The sequence below is a fragment of the Loa loa genome, assembly GCF_000183805.2.
Source record: "Loa loa unplaced genomic scaffold supercont3.278, whole genome shotgun sequence".
In the NCBI taxonomy this organism is placed as follows: domain Eukaryota; kingdom Metazoa; phylum Nematoda; class Chromadorea; order Rhabditida; family Onchocercidae; genus Loa; species Loa loa.
This window is the reverse complement of record NW_018108458.1, coordinates 11,807-21,998: the sequence shown is the minus strand read 5'-3', so window position 1 is coordinate 21,998 and position 10,192 is coordinate 11,807. Positions and strand designations below refer to the sequence as shown.

Genomic DNA, 10,192 nt, shown 5'->3' with positions numbered 1-10,192 from the left:
CCTGGTGCAAACTGCAAAACATGCAATATTTTTGTTGTCGTGCTTTTGTCTTACACGAAGACCGAAGTAGGACAACTAATATATTTTTTCAATTCGATTTCACTTCGACTGTAACCGCTATTTTATTACCTGTTTATGTATCCTTTGCAAATAATAAATTTTCTGCTCCCAAAAATAAAAATTTCCCTATGTAGATGGATATGTTCGAGAAAGGTGCTCAGAAATTCTATATCAGGGACCAAGCTGACTAAGAAAATTCATGAGAGTCAAGTGAAGTAAATCATTCAGTGAAACCAATACGTTAATATCTCATGGATTCATCGCATCATATCATAGATTGCTTATTACTAACATGAAAAAACTAACCGGCAATCTCTGCAGCCGAATAGGACCTGTTGAGGACTTCCTCCGTCATCCTTATGTTGCACAGCAGCTGAACGAAATTTAATCCCCTTATTTCTACCATTTCGGGGTGTATGCACTAGTCTGTCTGCTTGTCAGTACACAAACACAAAAGCGATACGCAGTTGTTGTTTGCAATGCTTTCGTGTGTCCTACAGCTACGACTGTTGACTTGTACTCATCGTCATCATTGTGTTGATTGCCATTAACGGTTATTGTCCCATCATATTTGTATTTATCTACAACGTTGAGGACAGTACTGTCGTCTCTGGATCTGCCGCCTGTTCTTTTTTTTCTGTACGCGCCCACAGTCATGCGGCATGAAATGTAACTGAAGAGTCAATGTTATTAGTTTCTGGAAGTTTCTAGCAAAAAACATTGATGAGACTTTTGCGATATTAAATTGTCGAAGCAGGAGTTAGTAAGCTGTCTAGTTTTATTTAAAGCTCTTAGGCGTAGACTGTGTTTTAACTTCATTCCAGAACCCCACAATCTGTTCATCTTTTAAACCGATGTCTTCGCACCGCATTTTGCGAGATTGTCTAAGTCTAAATCTATGGTTTAAATTTTAGGGATTATTCGTCTTCCTCATTCTTTTTTCTGTTGTTGAATTCAAATACGATATCTCATGTTACAACAAAAGCGTCCTGTTGATTTTACTTTTTCGTACTGATTTATTTTCGACCTGAGTCAGTTCATTTCTGTAATGAAACCATCTATTACCGAAGGGAAACAGTTTGCAAAGAAGAATTTACACACTAAACTAATTTTTGGACTTAAAATATTTGTTATTGCTGCGTTTCTGCAACGACAGTTGCTCGGCCGCAGCTGTTCTACACTTCTACATACATCTATAATTGCACTGCCAGTAGGAAATGTTCCGAACAGTTTTGAATTCTTACAAATGCACACCTCAGGCAATTGCTACTTTTCAGAATTATGAAATGTTTGCAGTATCTTTTCAAGCTCATCAATTTCAAATTTTGGATGGGAATCCATTGAATTGTTTTCGGACGTTGTCTTGATGAAAATTCGGGAAAATGTCTTCCAGTGTTTTTTTTTTTTCATTTTTCATTACCTTCATCTGTTTGAAGTGAGATAAAAAAAATAGCCTATGAAAAATGGTGATGTGTTGGTGTTCAACTTGGGGAAATGATTCCTAGAAATGAATGGTAATAGGAATTCACCTGCCAGTTCTGTACGAGAATCCTAATGCAAGACCAAATTCGAATTTATTTCTTGGAGTTGTTTAAGTCATCCCATATTTAAATATTTCTTTGATTTCAGTCGAATTCACATTTTTTTTTTATTACATTAAGTGTATGATTTATTCATTTTAACTTATTAGTTTTGGCGTAAATTATATCTTCGTATTTCTATTTCAAATTCTACATTTTCATCTATTTTTTATATCTTTTATGAGTCGATTGACCATAATAATTCGATCAACGTTTGATATGAGTTGTCGGATATTAATAATCACTGAATCCCAGTAGCTGAAAAACAAAATATTGATCCAAATTGCTGCGAAAGAACAGATATGAGAGGTGGAAGATAATGATGAGCAGGGGAAACATCGTTTGCGTTGCAGAAAGATGTTTGCTTTAGTGGTTTGGAGTGATTTCAAACTACGAAACTTCAAAATTCATTAAATGGAGTTTGATTGGAACCATGGAAAAGTTTTAAAGTTCGTAAATTTGCAGTCCCCATAACTGCGACCTATTCATTTAAATAACGAATTTCTTTTCTAATTTAAAGGTGTTGTCTTTACCATAATCATTGCTTTCATTACTGTTATTGAGGAATGAAAAAGAGGACAAATTGCTGTAAACAAACTTTACTCGCTGTTTTCGAGCGAAAGTTTTCATAATGTGTTGCTTGGCCTAATTTCTGGTTCTACTTATGAACATAAATATCCGAGTGCACAAAGGTGCACCAATACAGAAGTCCGTGATCTCTTGCGTATTGGGCAGTTGAACACTAATAACGGTTCCTCTTGCGTTTTCCTTCATCTCCTCTTTTAATGTCTTTCCACATTTTTTTTTTAACACGCATTTGGAATCGACAATTGAGAGTTGATTTAATGTCATTAAATGTGCTGTATGGAACACAATGGCGGGAGGTAGCACTCACATCATTACTATTTCATTGGTTTTAATTTTCATTTTTATCAGTTTTGTCGCTGTTTTAGCATCATTATCAGTAAGAAATGAAAGGGGGTGAACGGAACTTCGTTAATGTAATACTACTTCAGGCTTTTTTTCAAACTGTGTAAAATTTATTTAATTTTATATAACACAAAAATCTTTGATTTCACCTTTATTTTGATATTTCATCAATCATTCTAATTCCTCTATAATTTCAATATCTGTAGCAAAAATTAGAGCTGGATATTATTAAAACTGTCCGATTTTCTCGATGATAAACTTAAGGGTAAGGGTGTACTAGTGGTTTGCAATGCAAATCTGCAGAGGAAGAGAAATTCACGGTACTAATAATTTGCCTGAAGCATATTGAGATACTATGCGCCTTAAACTACTTCATTTGAGTGGGAGAGAGGGGAGAGAGATTTAATTAAATTCGCAGAACAATTTGCTACACTTAACTTCATTCATCAGCACACTTCTTTCATATTACAAAAATTCAATTAAGATATGAGTCACTAGGGTGTGATCTTTGATTTCTAAGATCCTGTTGCAGAAAAGAGTAGCGATCCCTTATAATGCTACCGCTATGATATTTGTTGAATTCAGAATCATTCAATGAATACTTTCCACAGTTGACAGTGAATATGACGGAGCCCCACCGGGAAACAAAATAGATGATATAGGTGGATACGTCCGCGTGCCGAACAGATATTCACTGCAACTTGGCGTAGGAATTAGGTGCCGTTATTCTTTGTGCTGTAGACAGAGCAACGAACTAACGCCAGATCATACAATCACAAGATAGTTTGCGCATTCATTAATGTGTTTACAGCATGTATGGATGCTAACAGATTGTTCGACGCTTTTGTTGCAGCTACAAGTTTTACTAAGATTCAGCAACTGTTCGCTCAGCTTTGCGCACTGCTGGATATCGACCCATACGATAATTTCAATGTGTTCAGAAGGTATAATAACTGTCATTAGTCAATTATGACATGACTCCGTAGAGTTTGGTAACGGCATTAAGTTTAACTGATTTTAATAAGAATGTTTTTGTTGTACCTACTTTAATGCATCCTCGCTTTACATTGAGGTTGTCATTGGATTGTCGATTGCCATTATTACTGTAGTTCTGATTGTTGCTTCTGAATAGTTTATTTTTATTGCATGAGTTTGCGGAAATTCAGGAAACACACAAGACCATATGTCCTGAAGCAGAGGAAATATGTGTAAAACTAGTATCGGGTGTTATGAAATAGTTGATGACAACTGATTATAGTTAAAGTCATCATTTTAATCTGCTGGTTTTAATCTGCTGTTTTTAATCCGAACGGTGGTTCCTCGCATGGAGAAATGTAGCACTATATGGCTTTTGTTTTACTTCTGGTGCAGCCAAAAACAGGGGATTATTTACTTTTGCTCGGCAGTCTAATTTACTGAGTTACGTCTATAGCTTTAAGTTACTGAGTAGCACAACATTTTTTCTATTAGTTATAAAAACGAACTCGAAGGGTGAATCATTTCAGCCATTAATTCATAGCCTTTTAACAAATGAAGTCAGAGAAACAGAAAAAAAAAGCGGATTCACTAAAAAGACGCTAAAAAACGAAGGCTGCAAAACTTTGGTTTCAGTAATCATTTATAGGGTGTGCACACATAATCTGAATAAAACATAAGTGGTTAAGGAAATAGGGGATGAATCAAGATTAAAAGCTAAAAATCTGGATGCTAAAGTCTAGCTGCGAAAGTGGCAATTCTGAATAGATTGCTTCTGTGAAGTGTAAAATGTTCCGTCTGAAGTAATCAACATCAGATCAAGCTGAGATGCTTAAAAAGTCCATCAAGTGGATAAGGAGAACTATGCATGGATACTGATGGAAATATTTGAATTTTTCGATATCGATATTTTGAGTTAGATGTTCATATCGACAGGTTGAAAACAGTACTGAACGATTGGCGCGCACAGAAGCTATGGTCATTGTTAGAGAAACGAGCTGAACAAAGGGAATATTGTCACCAGAAAGCGTGTGAACGTTTAAGTGTACTTATCATTGGAGCTGGTTGGATTTTTTACACCTTTTTGGAAGTTTCTAATCTCAGCCAGCAAAAACATATTATGAAATTCTGCCAAATAATTTTGTATTTTTCGAATTGGGCGTTGGGTCGATCGGCAGCTTGTTTTCCTTTTAAGTAGCGGTGATAATCAGCGATATGAAAGTCATCGGAAATGTTGTATGTTGTACGCACTCTCGAAACCTTATGACTTGAGCTCAGACTTATTTAAGGTCACTTTATAATTAATCCTGTACAGCACAGGAATCGTAATGTAGATTTAATAATCAGTTTAAGGACCATGCGGTTTGCGATCAGCAATCGAGTGTGCATTACTGGGTGCTTACGTTGTGTTGGTGGAACAACGAGATTGTTTTTCAAGAAACAATGTCTTACATATTTGGCCATTTGTTATCCAGGATCTCAAAAATTTGGGAATCAAAATATTTTATCCAAAATTTTGTCGCGGTAGTATCGACCATATAAGTTGGTTTATTGTTGTTGGTACTTAATTTACTGAAGTTAATCTGTAATCTTGTTTCAGTGTAATACTGATTGAGTTTTACTTGAGTACACTGATTTGTTTCTGAATTTAAACTTTCTTTTTGCATGGGCAGTAAACAGTTTTCGAGTACTGATATTGAATGGATTCTGTCTGATATTTCGTTGTTGCGTTACTTTCCTTGAAGTTTTTTTTCTTTTTTTTTAATTCCTTATTACTGGATTCTAGCATTTATTATTTGGTCTTAGTTGGATTAATTGTTTTTTTTTTTTCGTACAGGCATTAATTGTTTTTTTTTTCGTACAGGCATACGCCAGCTGCAAATATTTTTGGTGAAAAATTGCCCTGGTTCTGGGTGTTCAAATACACGATTCTATCACTTTTCAACGTTTAATTTTTCCCAAGCCTAACGACAATGGAATAGGTAATTCAGCACAATTCGAAATTAATGATAGTCGAAAGAAGCTGCTTTCTGTCCGTTCTAAAATATGTTCAATGGTTTTGATTTGTACTATTTACAATGAACCATTTCTGGTTGAAATCGTTATTGTAGTGGAAGGATGGCGGGCAGAATTTTATCCTCCAAGGCATATTCTGTCGGATTTCGTCTTTGATGCTTTAATTGGCGCAGATGGAAAGCGTAATACTGTGCCAGGTTTTCAGTTTTGTTTCTTTGTTATTCGTGCACTTCTGTAATATAATGATTTGAATTCATTGTAATCAACCGTAATTTAGCAGCATAATTGATCAAAATGAAGTCCTTTCTTCAGGTTTCCCGAAACGAGAACTGCGTGGCAAATTGGCGATTGGAATAACTGCAAATTTTGTGAATCAGCGAACGCCTGCTGAAGAAAAAGTGCAGGAAATAAGGTTCTCTATAATCGTATCCAATTTTTTTGCCCTTTTTAAAAAATTTAAATGTTGCAAGTGCTAATGCTGAAGGGTTGCAAGTGCTAATGCTGAAGGGGTGCTTTGTGAAATTCTGATCCTCGTGCTAATGTTTTTTTTCCAACTTTTTATCTTACGTATTTAATTCAGCTATTGAAGTCTGATCTTACTTATTATTATTGAACATCATTACAAGGATCCAGTTTTGATTTTTCTTTTTTGTTCCATTTCAGTGGTGTTGCTTATATTTTCAATCAACAGTTTTTCAAAGATATGAAAGAAGCAACGGGTATCGATTTGGAGAATATCGTTTATTATAAAGATGAAACGCACTATTTCGTAATGTGTGCTAAAAAACAAAGCTTGTTGGAAAAAGGTGTAATTATTGAGGTTTGTTGCTATTTAAGCTGAAGTTACGGTTTGAAGGTTTATTTCTGGTGTTTTGCAGTTTACCGTTCGATTTTTGTGATATTGTTATTATTATTTCTTTTATAGGACAATGAAGATGTATCGCTTCTTTTATCGCCTAATAATATAAATCAGGTATTGTACTTTTTGTTATTTGTTCTTCTAGTTATCAGTAGGAATTTTATTGATCAGGTTTGTTTAAGTTCTTTGAGTTTTTTTCAGGAAAAATTATGCGATTATGCGGCACAGGCAGCCGATTTCGCCACTAGCGGTAATCTTCCTAATTTGAAATATGCACGGAATCACAACAATAATGAAGATGTTGCAATGTTTGATTTTACATCGTTGTTTTCGGCGCAGTGTTCGGTACGGCTTGTTGAACGGTATGATCAACGATTACTAATGTCGATTGTCGGGGACAGTTTACATGAGGTGCGTCTTTTCAATATGTACAAAGGAACTGTTGTGTTCTAATAAGTGTTAATCGATTTTTTTTTTGATTTTGACTGATGCAACTAAATTCGTGATAACCAGATTCTCTGTCTACATAGTATATTGTGCCTTTTGTTGACATGACTGCACGCTGGATGAACTCTTGCATAAATCCGAATATCGAAGCCCACATAAATTACGTTTGGCTTGAAATAATGGTCATTAAACAATGGTTATTGTGCTGGCGGAAAGATTTGATATTGCCGAGTAAATAAAATAATATTTCATAGTCACTGTAGGAAAATGGGAAAGTGAGTTGCTTCTAGAATGCATTCTAGAAGAATATGACGGCAGTTTTTCAATTATTGTTGAATATTTTTGCAAACTGTTTTTACTGTTCGGATTTGTAAATTTTTGATTGAAAACTTGCAATTTATTCATATTTTTATCCATTCTTGAATAAATTCTTGTGTCGTTATACGAAAAAGTAGTTTTAAAAACTAAAAAATTGAAGCACTTCAATTGCAGCCTTTCTGGCCAACAGGCTCAGGATGTGCGCGAGGATTTTTGGGTGTCTTCGATGCGATTTGGATGTTAAGAGCTTATGGTTTGAATGTGCAAGGTCTGATGGTACTTCTCGCTGAGCGTGAAAGTGTTTATCGCCTATTGGCACAAGCGAAACCAGATAATCTTCATAAACAGACACATAAAGTACGTTCTAAAGCTTTTTCATTGCTTTGCGGATTTTTTCTTTCTTGTTTAGTATTCTTGTGGAACTTCGACGTATAGAATAATCACGCATAAGAAGCAGGAGTTGAGTTACTTTCAATGTTTCAAGCAAAAATTGTTCAGGGAATAGTATTCTTTTATTAGTCTGTCCAAGACATGCCCATTTGGTCCTTCTTTATAGGATATTATCGGTTGAAAAAGATAACAGTGAAAGCTTAATTCTTATTGCGGAAGCAACATACAGATCTATTTTTTGCAGTATACGATTGATCCACGAACGCGTTATATTAGTTTGGAAATGGCGGTACAGCCGCATGAAATAAGCCATCTGATTGACACGGATAATCCACGAAATGTGGAAACGAATCAAGCCTTACCACTACGAGCTGCTAAAGCAGCTGAGTGCGTTGGTGAAATGTATATTAAAAGGTATTTTGTTGCCCTTTTCATCAATTTTGGATTCATAAATATTAGGTTTACATTTGTATTATAGTTAATGGGAATTGAAATTCAGTTAAAATATCAAGTTCATAAATTTTCAGATACAAGCTATGGAAGTTCTGTCAACAAGCTCTTGGTGCATATCATTTGCATATTTTCAACTTCCTGGAGTGGTAATTTACTTGGATTGTGGTTTATAAGTTTTCTATTCTTTTCAAATGAGAATGTAAGAAAAATGAGACATGAATTTTAAATTAAAATTTAGCTGGGACGATGGACGCGCTTTAGCTGCTTTATTAGGAAAATTTCGTCCAGATCTAGTGGATTATTTGTCGCTTTGTGCTGTTGATGATCCTAATGCAGTCATTGAGGTAAATTGTTTTAAAAGTTTACGGTCTCCATAAAAATGCACCCAGATTTCAACATTAATACCGTAAAGAGTCTAGCTTCCAAACTGAAAAAAATATATATCTGTTAAGAGTGCACTGTTCATCTAATTATATCTTGTCCAAATTTCCTTTTCAGCAAGTATTTTCTGCAGTTAAAAAGGAGTACAGTATTGAACCACCTTGTAAAAATTATGCAGAATGGGTTGATGTAAACGCAGATGCACGAGTTATCTATATAAGCACTATTGTTGAAGCACTAAAAAGTGATTCACAACGAATGCGAGAAACGCTAATGAATGCTATTAGAACTAGTACAATATCTCATAAGCGGAAGACACGACAGGTAACTATGCTACCTGATTTCTGTATTTTTTGCTCAAAAATAAAGTAAGCCAACAAATTCAGGAACTTTAAGGAATATTTGTACAGGTAGATACTTCTTACACGAAGAAAACTGAACCAATCTGCCGTCGAGCATTCGATCTGTTAAATGCATTTTCATCGACTGCTGTATTGAACGAAAATGTAGAACGAATGATGAAAGGCTTTTTGGAGGGCAAGCAAGATGTTGATGTAGAAGAGGTTTCATTTTCTCTTGTCGTTTACTTTCAGTTGAAATTTGAGTCTGTTCCTTTTTTTTTTTTTCTTTTTTTTGAGATGTGGCGATAATTACTGGCGTGACGTATACTGCCAGTTTATCTCTATAGATAAAGCTTACTTTAAGCTTGGCTCTAAGATTGGTTTCTACTATGTATGAAATAACTTTAAAACATGTGGATTTGTCACTGTTGTTATTAAAGAATTAATATTTGCTGTTTATCGAAATCATATTGAATGCTTTCATGATGTTATTTTTTCTGATATTTTTACAGGTGAAGTGCAAAAGACCTTCAAAAGACATTTTGATTTGCTCTGAGAGTTTTGAACATTTTGCAATAACTTGATTTCACAATTTTATATCAGATCCGAGATGCTGTAACAGAGCTAAGTGATGATGAGAAATTCCGCTATTCCTGTAAACGCTTAGACCAAAATGTTCTTATACAGTCAGCCGGATCACAGCCGATAAAATACAGGACTGGACGACCAGCTGTTGAGAAACTGAATCCTGAGCGACTGTATGCCGTAAGAAATTTAATTTGTTTCTTAATTGTCATAAGTAGCTAGTAGCTGTAGGATTCTGTAATAATGAAGCATTTCGTTTGGATAATATGTTTCATGTGTTTTTTCTTTTTTTGGTCACAGGTTTTTACACTTAACCTAATTTCTTTCCAAAAAGAGGCTTGCTAACTTATATTTCGCTGCAACTAATTTCAATTATAGGTTGAAAAAATTGTCAGTGGTGAATTGGAGAAGGAGAAGATAGAAGAAATATATCGTAATAAACAACGATTGGCAAATGTTTTGACGAGGAAGATGGACAAACACGACATTGATGAAATGAAATTAAAACTGGAACAGACTGCTATGGGCTTGCTTTTCAACAAGGAACGATATCGGGTCCTTACTTCCAAGGAAGAAAAGGTAAGCATTGCTTTTTGTTTTAAGATGTTACCACACTTAGAAAGTTCTATTGTGAATAAAGTTTTCTGCTTTTCTCAAAACTAAATTCTAAATCTATTGAGTAATTTCACTGTTCTTTTCTGCATCTGACTGACAGTATATGTATCTGAATCAATCAACTTTTTATTTTTTTCACTACTTTTTCAGTAGCAATCATGCACCAATGTATCTTTTTCAATCATTTTCAGTCGTATACCTTTTTCAGTACCAATCTTGCAGTGGGATTATGCTAACTTTGG

At 34.8% G+C, this 10,192-nt stretch overlaps 3 protein-coding genes across 4 annotated transcripts in view; 2 read left to right on the top strand and 1 right to left on the bottom strand.

Moving 5' to 3' along the window:
* Positions 1 to 459: 459 nt before the first annotated feature.
* On the bottom strand, positions 460 to 717 carry LOAG_09528 (hypothetical protein; the record flags this gene model as incomplete). The annotated part of the gene is made up of 1 exon (XM_003145055.1): positions 460 to 717. One exon carries the CDS (start codon positions 715 to 717, stop codon positions 460 to 462), a length of 258 nt encoding a protein of 85 aa, XP_003145103.1.
* A 2,658-nt stretch (positions 718 to 3,375) lies between these two features.
* LOAG_18363 (hypothetical protein) lies at positions 3,376 to 5,113 on the top strand (the record flags this gene model as incomplete). The annotated part of the gene is made up of 3 exons (XM_020451025.1): positions 3,376 to 3,514; positions 4,482 to 4,609; positions 4,899 to 5,113. The coding sequence occupies exons 1-3, from the start codon at positions 3,387 to 3,389 to the stop codon at positions 5,111 to 5,113; spliced, it is 471 nt and encodes a 156-aa protein (XP_020305228.1). The 5' UTR covers positions 3,376 to 3,386.
* A 485-nt stretch (positions 5,114 to 5,598) lies between these two features.
* The window catches only part of LOAG_18362, a gene marked incomplete at its 5' end in the record, with an annotated part of 12,849 nt that continues 8,255 nt past the window's right edge, over positions 5,599 to 10,192 (top strand). For both annotated transcript variants that reach the window (XM_020451023.1, XM_020451024.1), the window contains 13 exons: positions 5,599 to 5,758; positions 5,874 to 5,973; positions 6,225 to 6,381; positions 6,487 to 6,534; positions 6,622 to 6,831; positions 7,360 to 7,542; positions 7,820 to 7,989; positions 8,103 to 8,174; positions 8,267 to 8,372; positions 8,527 to 8,733; positions 8,820 to 8,972; positions 9,354 to 9,515; positions 9,714 to 9,914. In XM_020451023.1, coding sequence (XP_020305226.1) covers positions 5,599 to 5,758; positions 5,874 to 5,973; positions 6,225 to 6,381; positions 6,487 to 6,534; positions 6,622 to 6,831; positions 7,360 to 7,542; positions 7,820 to 7,989; positions 8,103 to 8,174; positions 8,267 to 8,372; positions 8,527 to 8,733; positions 8,820 to 8,972; positions 9,354 to 9,515; positions 9,714 to 9,914 — 1,929 coding nt within the window. The remainder of the gene's footprint in view (positions 5,759 to 5,873; positions 5,974 to 6,224; positions 6,382 to 6,486; positions 6,535 to 6,621; positions 6,832 to 7,359; positions 7,543 to 7,819; positions 7,990 to 8,102; positions 8,175 to 8,266; positions 8,373 to 8,526; positions 8,734 to 8,819; positions 8,973 to 9,353; positions 9,516 to 9,713; positions 9,915 to 10,192) is intronic.